Raw genomic sequence first — 14,971 nt, 5'->3', positions numbered from 1 at the left:
ACAATATCGTTTATTTCACCTTCAAACCGGTATTTCATCATTTTGTTTAGATGAAGAAAAATAGCTTGTCGGAAATACGAGCACATACAAAAACACTTTACGGGAATTCATGGCTTTGACATTCGGCACACGGTATATCTGTGGAAAAAAAATCGAATGACATTCAACTGATTTACAACTTATTTCATTTTCAAAATAAACCCGCATAAAAAATTACAACATATAATGACATAGATAATACTGTATTGGATATTCATGATAGAAATAAAGAGGACTGACAATACTACACAGACGGATTCAATCCAATATGGTGGCACACTAAACATTTTACAGAAATAGGCAAAATAAAGTCAACAATATAGCACACATCAAGAAGAAAACAAAATTAACCAATTTATAATATTTTCTAGTTACTTTTTTTTTATATAGTAAATTACGTAGAATAACATAAATAATTTGAGACAGAAGAGCACAGCCTTCCTGAGGTAATAGCTGCTCTGCTAAACATGGCAAAGTCGGGGTAATGATAATGCATTATGACGTTAGGTGATATCATGAGGAACAATAGCTATTGTTATTTTCAAATATATCTACAACCCCAAATGTACAATTAACAGTAATAGCATGGGGATTGAATGATAAAGTGTGTGTGTGTAAAGACAGCATGCAACAAAATTGACCCCACCCAATTGCAAATAATGATACATGTATATTTCAATGTTAACTTCCAAGTTACATCACAAACAATGCAGCATTCTGAAACAAGAATCGTTTGATACGAGTAGAGCTCAAAATAATTAACAAATAAATTTTTGACATATTGTGAATAAAATGATAGTTCCATATGAATGTTATATCTCAACTGAAATGCGATTAAACCAGGAGTAATTGCACATTTTACAATTAAAATTTGAACATTTTACAAGGCAGTGGCATAGGAGAAAATCCTGTCCGTTCAGGCATAAGTTTCTCTGATAAGTTGACGGGAGAGATGTTTTCTAACACACTTTGAGCACACCATTTTCACATAATGAAAGACAGAAGAGTTTGCGACTGAAAAACAATTTGTGAAGAGGTCCAACTTTTGCATGGGTTGTTCTCACTTTATACTCTTGGTAAACAAAGAGGCCTAGTAGTTGTAATAAAATAATTAGTCAGTCCTGAATGAACAAGAACAAAGGGTAATTGTTACAAGAATGATCATTGGTAATGACCTTCATAAGGAAATATATATACAAATAAAAAAAATTATTTCATATAATACACGCTTATATTTCTCAAGTTAATTCACTCAAAAGGTTTGTGCCTTGATTAGCGGTTACCCATAATATTCAAATGCTGACCGTGTATACTAATTGTCAGGTACCGATATAATTTTGTTATACATGTACTAATATTTTTGAGAGTTTGTGTACCTGTTCTTGGAACTTGTAATCTTTTACACCATGGAAGAATATGAAATTATGCCTATATATATACCTGAACTCATCCATTCAAACGATATATTACTAACTTCATGATTTTTATCCTAATCACAACCATGCAAAGGGGGGGGGGGGGGGGAGAAATTCCACCTTCTGAAGATTATCTAGTTCTAGACCGTCCCCAAAATCGACAAATAGTCGCACCATATTTTGGAAGCGGGGTGCTGGGGGTTCTGAAGCACTCCCCAAAATTTATCTGGGGTACTGCGTATGTTAAGCACCATAGGCAGCATCCCCTGAAAATCAGGTTGATATGAAAAAATGTGAAAATTTGACCAAAATCACCTTCATTTTGGAGCCATCTTTTTCCCAAACCAGCACCCCCTCTTCAAAACTAGTTCACAGGCCCCTGCGTCACACTGTTGTTATCTGGTGAATTCTATCATTAAATATATTTGAATTAATTACTACCAAATTATTCGTAAATGAGACCTTTTGATATAAATCATTACATAATTATATAACACCAAAAATTATTTTTCTAATTGTAAATACTTTAATGTATTATTAACAGAACAAGTATAGGGATGGGTTAAAAAAACAATGGTATCAAAGTTTATTCCTCAGTATTTCAGTGATTTAATTTTTAAATTTGTTTCTTGGTTGTTAGAAATTTTGTTTCTTTTCAGTTAAATTTGTCGGGATCACCGTTTGGATCATCACCAGACAAAAATAGTTGTCTCATCAAATTAAACCAAATGGTGATTATTTCTTTTATATTCCTGAGTGGAAACGTTCAAATTTAAACTGAAATCGTTTATCATTAGCTAAATTTAGGCATACGCATAATTTTAACCCTAACTTACCTGGGCTACTTTGTGAGCTTAAAGTCCGGGGGGGGGGGGGGGGCTTTCAGGCCCCTCCCTTTAAGATCTGGGCCACGGATTAAGCGATCGAGACGAAAATAAGCACAAAGGCAAAAAATGACATAATCTACGCTACTGCATAGGTAAATCGCACATATCTATATATTTTTAATATAGATTAATAATGCTTATTTATTAATAAAATCATATTTTTTTTGCTCTAATTCACTAAATAAAGCTCCTAGAAAGCTAATTTTTGGTGAAAATATTTTTTGTGGAATTCTTCACAACTATAAATGAAAAAAAAAGCTTCCGAAGTCATTTGTTTATGTATTTTAATGTTTTTTTAATTTCATATGTATTTCTTTGTTTTTCATCTTTTTATTGTTATCGTCTTTTGACAAAACTCATCAGGGACATTATTTCAGTCATAACACCATAAAATCAAATGACTGTTGTCAATAAAAGTGAGAATAATCACTTATTTATGAATTGCAAGTGAAACAGATTTTGAACTGACTTTGCACATGATATAAACGTTATTGAGCAAGTTTGGTCTGACATGCAGTTATAAAATGTTTTGTTATTTCGTAACTGGTGCCCGGGCGTCACAAATTTGGTCTTTGAAGTTGGACGAGACTTGAAGGTAAAAAGTCAGCGAGCGGCGCGGTCAAAAAATTTCGCGCAGCGGAAATGTCGCGAAAAATGTCGAGGGGGGGGGGGGGGGCTTTAAAAGGCCCCCAGGTAAGTTAGGGTTAACACGTGTTTGACAGGGAAAATATATATATGACTCATCTCCATCCATCGGAAAGCAACATTCCAAGTACATTACCCATGAAATGATTTTTTTTTCATAAAAAATGACAATCTTAGACCTCTCTCTAAAATAAGAATCATATCAAGGAATGAGAATCATACCAGTTAGTATTTGATCTCATCGAAACAGAGGTATAAAATCACAGTATATGCAAGTGATATACAAATGATCTAAAGTTTTTGGTGATTATTGAAGATCACATTTTTTCTTAACCCTATTCTCCAGAAAAAGGAAAGAAAATCAAATAATTTATACTGCTGCATAACATAACTTGAATTTGCAACTGCTTTTCAATTTACTGGAGTTATTTACGGACTTCAATACATGTATATGCGTTCCTATACCAAGCCAGCCTTAATTGAATTGGAGTTCTTTTTTTTAGATGGATGAACTATTTTTTTGTCAGAAATTGCATATACTTATTTCCCTTGTTTTCAAGTCTCTATATAAGCATAAGAAGTAATGTCATCATAAACATCTTACTTTATTAGTCAATGTCGGGTAAACATTTACTCCGGTCGAAGTCGAATGCCTACCATGAAAAAAAAAAGATTTGGTATTACTCGCAATCCTTTTGAAGAAAATCCAATACTTTCCAAGATATTTCCGATTTCACAGATGCACAATCACTGCATAGGAGGCTGTCCTGTCGGTTGCATTTGATTTACAGGAGGACGTTGCGCAAGGAGAAGTCTCAAAGAATTCGCTTCTTCACGAAGAGTATTTAATTGTGCGCGCAAGAAATCATTCTCTTTCTCCAAATAGTGCGCCCGCATGCCAACCTGTTCCTCCCTGATTTTCCGTGCGTCTCTCGATCTTTTCGCCGCCTTGTTATTTCGGTCTCTTCGTTCATAATAACGAGAATCTTTCTCATCGTTAGGGACATCTCTCTTGTTACCCCGTCGCTTATTGTTCCTCCTGGCTCCAGAAGATCCTGGATGAGATAGGAAAATAATAATATTGAAATAACAGCGGCGTTTTACAAGACCCTTTTCCAGGTATTAATCAAACAGGAACATTTCGGGCGCAAACTTAAATCAGGAATATACAATTAAACTACTTAAATAAACATTAAGTATTAAATGGAACTGGAACTCACCAGGACTTTGCTGACTGTCTTCCACACCATCAGGCATCCCTATTCCACCCGGTCCTGGTCCAGCACCAATCATTGGATTTGGCTGTTCAACCATGCCATGTGGAGGTGGCCCCATGTGAGGCGGCATGCACACTACAGACGTTGGGACTTGCTGTTGTTGCTGCTGTGGCTGGGGAGGTAAAACCTGTGCATTTCCGTAGTTTCCGGTGGCTATGGAACCTTGAATAGGAATTGGTCCAGGACCAGGAACGAAATGTTGTGGGACAGGACCACCGAGTGGGGACATGGTCTGTGCTGGGGGGTTGAGTTGCATCAGATGGGGGGGAAGACCTGGTCTTGGATTTGAACCAGCTTGGACCGGTGGTTGCATTTGGGCATGTGAAACCAGAGTGGCAAGAGATATTTTTCGAGAATCATCATTTTGGTCTTCCTTCTCTGCAGATCCTGTAATGGAGATTGAGATAGCCAGGGAATCATGAAATCCATAAAAGTAAGTTAATGCTAATTACTTTTCATTCTTCCCATTATACACAATTACAATATCCTGCCTACAAAAAGATTAATTGAAATCAACAGATAAAAAAAAGCTGTTTCAATATCACCATTAATCAGTTTCATTAAACTGGATGTAAAAAAAGAGAGGCCTATACTTCCCTAGTAATCAAATGATTTAGCAATCGGGACACCCCATGAATCCAAATGGACATGTTTGTTTTACTATTATAGAATTACCCAGAAATCATGCTTAACTTTGTAAAAAAAAATTATGAATAGCTCTTCCATACTGGTCCCTCCATTGTGTTTCTAAAGTACCTTACCATTTTTTGGTGGATGATGCTGCTGCTGAAGTTGTTGTTGATGTTGTAAGTGGTGCTGCAAATCAATGTTATGAGGTAAGACGGTTGGTTGTACTGGTACGGCATCGTTGACATGAATAATACTGGCGCTTGTTTGGCCTGGTGCTGGCATGCTGTAAACGGGCTGCGCTGTAGAGGTCAGTAGATGCATGGCTGATGTAGAATATTGTATCATTTGTTCAGGGCCACCCGATGATATTATACCTGCTAGTAATAGAAAGAGATTGAAGAGTTTAAAGTGATTCATAACAAAAACGTAATCGTCTAATAATTTTGTCTTTTCATAGGGCTGTTTTCAAGAAAAAAAATCATAAGCGTGCAAAACTCTGGGTGCGAGACAAACTTACTAAGATCTTGGCCCATAATAATTGTTTTCAGATTTTGGCAGTCAAATAACGAAACAAGAATCGAAATTCTAGTTATCCTCCACTAAGCCCGTCAAAAACTTTGGTAAAGAGACTATAGTGCGAATTATAATTGAGTGTCATCTAGCAAGTAATTCTCACCGAAGGGCAGAGGCCTGTGAATCTTTTTCAAAGGTCGATTCTTTATTTAAAAAAAATGTTATCGAACGAACTCTTACGGTGATGTTTTACATTAAAGAAAAAGCCCTTTCGGTACTTATCTTACAAATATATAAGTAGGCTACAAAGATTGTATCTTGATATTTGCAGTCCATTCCATACATGGAATTGGAAACAGGTTTTAATATGCAAAACATTCAGAAATTTTAGGTTGATCCCGCACCTGATTAAATCAAATGAATATTTCTTTATAAAACCGGACTATGTACTCAAACGTCTTAACCCCCCCCCCAAGGTTTTCAATAAATTATATTTCCCTCCACATCATAACTCCTTTATTGTATTCCCTTCATACCATACGTCTCTTAAGGCATTTACATTCATATAATCTCGTTATAAGTTGGAATGGTGATGGATTTTAGGGGGAACTACCCGAACGTGTGGTACAATAGGTTTTCACTTCTTATTTATTTAGATAAGGCAGACAAGGACATACTTTTGAACATTTGAAATGATAAACTTTGTTACTAATAAATTAAACTTAACTAACTTTGAGTTGGTCCTGACGTAGAACTGCTTGATGCCATGAATGGAATGACAGTATGGCCCTGCAAAGGCATCCCTGCCGGTGCCATTGCAGTTGGGAGAGGTCCGCTGTGAATAACATGAGATGGTAGAACTCCATTTGTCTCTTGTTGCGAGCTTGATGTGACTAATACCTGGTTGGCATATGGAAAATCAGTAGCAGCGGGGTTGTAAGCTTGCGGTTGTGGCAGCAACTGCTGGTGTTGTGCTGGCTGTTGTTGTGTCTCTTGAGGTTGCTGGGAAAGTGTTTGTTGTGATGGGGAGGCGACAGACATTGATTCTGAAGAACTATCAGTGTTGCTGCTGTCATTGTTATTGCTTTCGAGATTGGCCATCGAATGAGTGTTGTCTTTTGAGTTGTAGAGTCCGGTGGGGAATGCTTCTGTATAAAAACAATGAAAGTAAAAAATAATAATACCATAGGCACAAAGGTCTTTGCTCTCATAGAAGCATTGACAATTACCGGAAACACATTGACAAATAATCTGAAAATGTTCACATTTTTAAACTCCAACGCTTAATGATCCTACATAAGTTAACATTTCGGAAGGTGAAACAGTCCTATGGATATTTTCATGAGTATTCAATGAGCAAATTGATGATGTCACACCCCACGTGTTCTTACGTATTTTATTGTATGAAATTATGTTAATTCAAATTTTGTCATCCAAGAATAATAAGAATTGGATTGACAATGGATTAAATACATAAGATATTTAATGCGGCAGTTTCTTTTATTATAAGGGAATATCATAATTATACACTTACATGTATGTATGAAAATATGGAATAATTATGGTTTCACTTTCATATATAAAAACATCAATCAAGGAAAAGTGGGCACATCACATCATCAGCCCACCTGATGAATATTTATGACGACGTGCATTAGGTGCATATATCTGTTTTCACAATATATTGCTAAACTTTAAAATTCAATAACTTCGTTGTTATCAGATTTTGATGAAATCTGCATCATTGTGCTTGGATGATTTTACTCTGTTTATTCAGATATAATCATTTTCAGCCCGGAGTACCTCCATTAAGACGCTATTCGTAATAAGTAGTAATAGTGATTGTACATGTAAAGGAGTTGGTCCAAACATGGACCTATTACGAAATAGGTCCATGGTCCAAAATATACGTTACTGGAGTGATATTAAATTGTTATTGATTACCGCCAAATTTCTTAAATAAATCGGCCATTTTGCCTTCTAAAACGCAAAGCGACTTGCTAGAACGAACTTGTACAAACCATGGCATGCTTACATCAGCAACATGTCATTTTATATCAATAATTTGAGCATAAAATTATATTCGGCCCAGACCAATTTTAACATATGTGATGAACGAGCCAATGGTTTTATTGCAAAATTTGTATTCATTGTATCACAAGAGAACAGATGCCATTATGAATTCCAATACTTCCAACGACTTATAAATGCACATGGTTCCTTTACACTTTGATCATAATACGTTAAAGGGATCATCCAAGCCGAAAATAATACAATTTGATTATTATTTAATAATCAGACAAACAAAACACTGAAAATTCCTTCAAATTAGACAAGGAATAAATTTTGGTGAAACAGTAATCATGCGTGTCTTCATGAATATGCAATAAGCAAACTGATGTCATATCCCCACTCATCTTTTGTACTTTATTATGTGAAATCATCTTTATTCAAATTTTGTATACCAAATATGAGAACTAGGTTACTAATGATTTAATGTCTCGTATAACCATTGCTACAACGTATGTTCATGTTGTTTACAGGGGGACTATACCATACGCACATATATGGAAAATTGAAATCATGATTTCACAAAGTTACAAAGGAAAAAGCAAAATGGGGACATGACATCATCAGCTCACCTTATGAATATCATGACGTGCACATAACTGTTTTCATAAATATTACTAAACTTCAAAGTTTAATAACTTCGTTATTTGTTATCAGATTTCGATTAAATTTTCAGCGTTTTGCTTGGATAACTTTATTTCATTTTTTTCATGTAGGCCTTATAATCATTTTGTTAAATTGCCAATTCGTCCACTCACCACATAGTCTACATTTATTTCGTCTAATTCCATTCCGTAAATCAATATTTCGTCTTACAACCATTTGGTCCAATAACCATTTGGTCCAATCATCACTTCGTCTAATTACTGTTTGTTCTATGACCATTTCGTATCATAACCAGTTGGTCTATAAGCTACATTTTCACTATTCATTTGCACAATTAACGCTTAGTCCAATTAGACCAAATGGTATATAAATGGCTATTGGACTAACTGGTTATTACTAGACGAATTGGCAGTTAGACCATGTGAGTAGTGGATGAACTGATGGTAGACCAAATGATGGTAGACGAGTTGGCAATTGGACAAATTGGCATTAGACGAATTGGCAATAAACCATTATTTTCAGTCCGGAGTACCCCTTTAATCCTAATTTCTTTCTGGCACATTAATATCAACACCACCTGCCCTAGCTGTTACGGAACATTTGAACAGAAAATTTGATACATTTTCTATGGTGCAAAATACCAGTCAGCATAAAGTGTGAAGAATCATTTCAGGGTGAGAAAGCGTGATTTTCATGAATTAATGTATAATTACTAGTTACTAAGCTCCTTTTCATAGTGAATTAATTGCACTAAAATGTATATTCCTTCTTCTTTTTACCCTGCGCAAGTTCTAATGACGTTAAAGGGGTACCCCAGGCTGAAAATAATGGTTTATTGCCAATTCGCCTAATACCAATTCGTCCAATTGCCAACTCATCTACCATCAGTTCATCCACTACCCACATGGTCTAACTGCCAATTCGTCCACTCACCAATTCGTGTAATAACCAGTTAGTCCAATAGCCAATTATGTACCATTTGGTCTAATTGGACTTAGCGTTAATTGTGCAAATGAATTGTGAAAATGATTTGAACAGGTAAAGAAAAATCAGACAAACAAAAACAGAAAATTGATCAATATCGGACAAGGAATAACAAAGATATGGCATTTTAAGGATTTACATTGTCCCGACTTCCGGTGAAACAGTTCTAGGCATGTCTTCATGAATATTCAAGAGCAAACTGATGTCATTTCCCCACTTGCTCTTTTGTATTTTATCATATAAAATTAGGTTCATTCAAAAATTTTCCTCCAAGAACTTAAGAAATTGGACTGACAACTGCTTTAGAGCATTAAATAATTATTGCTGCAACTTATTTCATTATAAGGGAAACATATCATTCACACATGCATAGAAAATGAAACAATTATGATTTCATGCAATAACATAAGAATAGGGAAAGTGGGAATGTGACATCATAAGCCCACCTAATGAATATTCATGACGGTGATACTTGTTTTCACAATATATTGCTAAAGTTTAAGATTCAATAACTTTATTTGTTATAAGATTTTGATGAAATTTTCAGAGTTTTGCTCTGTAAATTTTTACTCTATTCATTCAGATATAAATATTTCCAGCCCGGATCATCCCTTTAACACTAATATCAAGTAGAAGTATGCGCTTTGTGCTAAACTGAACAAAGTGAACGAGAATACTTGCTTCACGACTCGGTGAAACACATCGTCAATATCATGCGAATCTTGGTGAAAACCATTCTGATGTTTCAGTTTTCTAATTTCTGCATGAATTTTGCAGGTCTTATAATAAGTAATATGACAAACTAAATGATTAAATAAATTTACTGAATACCAGAATGCAAACTAATTTATAGGTCTATGTAAATTCGTTGGACTTTTGTCAAGTGCTAGACAGTAATTTACACAACAGTTCTTAAAGGTCAAGTCCACCCTAGAAAAATGTTGATTTGAATCAATAGAGAAAAATCTAACTAGCACGATGAAAATTTCATCAAAATCGGTTGTGAAATAAGAAAGTTGTGACATTTTAAAGTTTCGCTTATTTTTCTCAAAACAGTTATATGCACAACTCAGTGATATGCAAATGAGAGTGTCGATGATGTCCATCACTAGTTTTTTATTGTTTTAATTATACAATATTTCAAATTTTACAGAATAGACAATAATGTAGAACTTGACTGAACCACATAATGTTAAACAATGCTAATTCCACAAGTTCATGGAGGAATAAAACTCGATTTCACATGACAAGGGGGAGAAATAAGAATATTTCATATTTCATATAGTAGAATACAAAAGAAATAGTGAGTGGGTGACGTCATCAGTCCCCTCATTTGCATACCAACCAGGATGTGCATGTAACTGTTTTGTGAAATTAAGCGAAACTTTAAAATGCCATAACTTTCTTATTTTGCATCCGATTTTGACGAAATTTTCAGTGTTATGTTTGTTGGATTTTTCTCTTTTTATTCAAAATCCACTTTTTGTTGGGGTGGACTTGTCCTTTTGCTTTAAACTAAATTTACGCATCGCTGTCCATATGTAGGTGCTAATGCATTGTGCTCATGCCCACATAATTTATCAAATTATTGCACCTGGGTCGAAAGTTGATTTAAAAGAAGACCAACATAGAAAATTAGTGATCAAATCCTTTCGGAAAGATCTCCATTCAATTAGATCAACCACTTCTTGATGTTACATTCAAATTTTGTTAAACTCCTTGGACCTACATACGGGTACCAGCACGATAATTGGAAGTATGACCATACAATCAATACTGAATGTTGATACCCATCAAATCACGTAATGATTGACATTTAATACCACTTCACAAGGATATATAACCTCATCCAAGTGTCCAATATAATATAGACTTTCTTTTGATTTAGGTTTTCTCAAAGGTGTACGTAAAACGAATTCAGCAACAAATTAAATCAATACACAAAAGTTACATATCCAATGAAATGAAAACTTATATTGAACATTATATTATTTTGAAAATAAGTTTTGAGCATTGATTTAAATATGGGGAAGGATGGTGCAGTCCTTATATTTAACGGTAGAGAATTCCAGAGTACAGGGGCACATAAAGAAAGGGCTCTTTGACCATATGTATTTGTAGTTGCCAGACTGTTTGTAGCGAGTGGCCAATAAGTCCGATGAGCGGACCCCGGCCCTTTCCCACGCCGACCCAAGCCGCCTGGGCGAGAGGGGTGCCGCTGACTCGCTGGATACAGTTTTGCAACTCGATAAAAAAAATGTTAGCCACTTGCTAGAAACGGCCTCGCTCCTCGCTGAGTACAAATCTCGAGAACTATGATTTTAAAGATTCGGATATCTAAATCTAATTCTTTAAATTCCAAGAATATTCCTACATGCTGTTTTGCGGAAAAAACACGTACCCAATTTACAAATAGGCCAAGGACCTAATATATATTATTATTTTGTTCAAATGAAATCCAAACAACCCCAGTTATGATAAGACATTCTACTTTAGTTCATCATAGTTTATCAATACCAGAAACACGTCAAGTATTTTCTTTTCAATTTTCTTGCAAAAGGAAGTCTTCCCCTTTCCCAAATTGCTATTATCATTATATATATATCATATATATATTTTATATGAAAATACGTCAAAGGAAAAAAAAAATAAAATGAAATCAGTTTTTGCGTTGGCGGGTTAAAATAGTGCCTAAAATACTTTAAATGAAAATGTACACTTGTAGAGTGGAAATCTCTCCGGTCATCGCGGAAAAGCAAAATAAATACCATTATTATTCCGAAGAGAGTCGCCAGTAAACACCTAAACCAGTAAATATCATATACTGTTCTTCGTCACGAAGTTTCCACAATAATGTATGCACCCCCGATGACGAATGGTTGTTTCATGCAAATTAAGTTACTCATCATGCACAGTGGCTTTTTCTATTGACCAGTGGAACGGCGATTTTTTTTTGTACAATATTATAAGTGGACATGGTTAACGCCCATATAAACCAAAGCCAGAATAGTCGACAACAACCCCGACAACATATATCATGTAACTCCCAAAGTCATTGCTTTTGGATTATTTAATAATCGTTACAGTTTACAAGTAGACAAAACCACTCGATGAACCAAGAAGTCTATTCATTGACCAAATACAACATGAATGTTATACAACCTTACGCAACGACTCAATATGGCGTCGCGGCCTTTGCATACGTAATTGTTTCTTGTCCTCTACAGCGGTATGCCGCTATAGAACGGTACAGAAGAAATTACGACAACTTACGTAACTTTGACTGAGAAAACACCGCATTACATTCACTCTCGCATGCCAGGGTCACAACAATCACACGTGCTCAGATCAAAACAATAATATCAACTAATGTTATAAGATGTGTTTTGGATCGTGTTTGGGGTGACAGAACATTTAGAGAAAGTTTTTGGACACTGGAAATCTTTTGGGGGAATTTGATACCAGTCATAGAATATAACGCGCACTGCATGCTACAATGAGTTGTGGAAACAGCATTGCGAATGCTCAACAGCGAGCAGCGCGGTGTGTGTATTTGCATGGCATGGCACTGTAGCTGTAGCGGGGTATTCCTCAAGTTCTTGTGATCTTTAACTTACTGTTTAGATGACAGTTTGTGAGTTGCGATTTAGAGTGATACATTTTCAAGAAGAATATAATCAACATGATTCTTACCTGCACCATTACCAGATCCCTTTGTAAATGAACTTATTGGTGGAATTGATGGCTTCGAATCTGTCGAAGATTCCTCTTCATATTCTGGGTTAAATTCGTACATTTGTTCCTCTTCGCTCATTATGGAAATTCTTGAGTCTCTGAACTTGAGTTATATCTAAAGATCCCCTTTGTTGGTCACAGAATACCTCTCTTTACAGCTAAACAATTGTAAGGCAACAATGCCATCACCAACCGTGCCAAACGTTTCCTGTGGAAGGCCTATAAGTATAACCCATCTCTCGGTATAGACACCGAACATACATGTGCATTCCTAACGCGACACATACAATGGTCAGTTGACACACATTTACATGAAGACCTTGGAAAGCCACGCAACGTCTGTTCGTTGGTCACTCTCATTTGCATATTAGGCTGAGTGAGCTTCTACAATGTTGCATAATCTTACGTAATGCGGATTTCCCGGAGGCTCCAAGTCGTCACCTGAAGAAGAATCTCAAGCCTCGGGGAGTGTGTTTGGAAGACAATTCATAAACACGAGCAATTATTCTATCGCTTTATGATTATTATGTGGTCAGTCAGATCTGGACGGTCATGCAGGGTACGTTAGGGTGGTCAGTTTCAAGACGTGTTATCAATGTGTTACAATATGATATGAAATCGCAGGAACTGCATTGGCAATTAAGATGACCTTATTAGTTGACCATATTGCGGAAATTAAGAGAGCGCTGAGCTGGACTTAATCCCATAGTAAAATTATCTGGAAAAGATGATGGGTATCGAATTCGCAATTACATTAGAAAGCACTACGATTTCTTCGTTTATTTTATTTTGAAGTAAATTCTTCATATAAATTAATTGATGAGCGATATAGAAGTGTACGTTGTCACAAAAAGGGGAGCCGGAGGATTTGGGGATTCGGACTCCAGGAAACGATCCCGAGCGATCATTCAGAGTTTCAGAAAACAGTCGAATGATCTAATGATCATTATAATAATTATTACTTTTATAGTAGCAAATCTTTTGTTTTGAGGAAGTGCAAAACGATCTTTTCACATGCATGGGATGCTGATGTTAATTTGAAAAGGGGAAAAAAGGTTTCACTATCCTACAAAATGAAGGTAATTTTGGTCCCGACAACTTTTACCAAAAAAAAAACTAAAAAAAAATAAAACAAACAAAAAGGGTTTCTATACAAAATGTACTTTATTTTTGGTCCATTTCCCCTTTTGTCACACCTACCAGAATTCCAGGGGGTGCTGCTTCCGGGTTGCTTATATAGATGATATATAGACGCAACACCCCCGCTTTTCAGAGCCACGTGGAAGTGCAAGTTTGTTAAAAATATTAAGGTGATATTCCAGCAAGAGCTAGGGAATTTTTTCAAGACATTGGGGCCCTGATATATCAAGTTTTAGCACTTCACCATGGATCCATCACGATTGCCACGAAACCAACATTTTTGTTGTAAAAATGCGAGCTAGAAAAACGTATAGGATAATATTGATATTTTTAAAAGGATTAGTGACTGTGTTACCTCTTCAGTAAATTACATTTACATTTCAGGGCCAATCCCGTTTCTTCAAATCAGAGATGGACAAGATTATCATGGCTTGCAGGCAAATCGACAACTAGTTTTGAGCTACTTTCCCTTACAAGATAAACCTGCATTAACCTGTAGTAACCATGATGACCGAGTTAATCAATTATTTATTCTATCAGGTTTCATGAGCTAAAATGTAACCCATTGGGACATAAACGTTACCAATATCCATTTCGTTCAATTTAATGCACCTTTTCAATGTCAGTTCATGGATCCTACGAGAAGAATCCGTGGTCAGTCAGACCATATCTCCTGAGAATACTTTCATATCCAGACACTCTTATTTCTCTTTCAAAATTTCCCACCCTCTCACTTTCAACAGTCTCTCTTCTCTCCCATTATCCATCTCTCACCCCCCCATTGTGTACCCATTTTTTAAGTTACCCCTAAAAAGCGGAACGGTAGATTGTATATTACCTCAAAATCTTCAAAATGTTAATTTTTAGTTTGCATTGTTGTTAAAAGCTTCTTCTAACGAAAAACATTTTTGATACCAAGATAATTTGATTTGGATCAGTAACAAAGAAAAGAGGAATCATTTTGAAGGCAATTAAGGTATTGAAACATTCACCGTTCGAATTTCAGTACTGGGGCATCCGGTAGAGTAAT

The 14,971-nt window shown here is 35.7% G+C and overlaps 1 protein-coding gene across 3 annotated transcripts; it reads right to left on the bottom strand.

Annotated features, from left to right (window-relative positions):
- Positions 1-2,668: 2,668 nt before the first annotated feature.
- LOC129257405 (trithorax group protein osa-like) lies at positions 2,669-13,489 on the bottom strand. 3 transcript variants are annotated; one of them, XM_054895719.2, is made up of 5 exons: positions 12,760-13,489; positions 6,138-6,554; positions 5,025-5,267; positions 4,207-4,650; positions 2,669-4,041 (listed from the first exon to the last, which is right to left on the bottom strand). In XM_054895719.2, the coding sequence occupies exons 1-5, from the start codon at positions 12,878-12,880 to the stop codon at positions 3,734-3,736; spliced, it is 1,533 nt and encodes a 510-aa protein (XP_054751694.2). In that variant the 5' UTR covers positions 12,881-13,489; the 3' UTR covers positions 2,669-3,733. The 3 variants fall into 3 exon arrangements, with proteins under 3 accessions (XP_054751694.2, XP_054751693.2, XP_063952935.1); XM_054895718.2 differs by having other exon boundaries at positions 5,025-5,270; positions 12,760-13,142; XM_064096865.1 differs by having other exon boundaries at positions 5,025-5,270; positions 6,138-6,551; positions 12,760-12,982.
- Between the last annotated feature and the right edge of the window lie 1,482 nt (positions 13,490-14,971).

Source organism: Lytechinus pictus, chromosome 3, assembly GCF_037042905.1.
Source record: "Lytechinus pictus isolate F3 Inbred chromosome 3, Lp3.0, whole genome shotgun sequence".
Lineage (NCBI taxonomy): Eukaryota > Metazoa > Echinodermata > Echinoidea > Temnopleuroida > Toxopneustidae > Lytechinus > Lytechinus pictus.
This window is presented reverse-complemented; position numbering and strand designations above follow the sequence as displayed.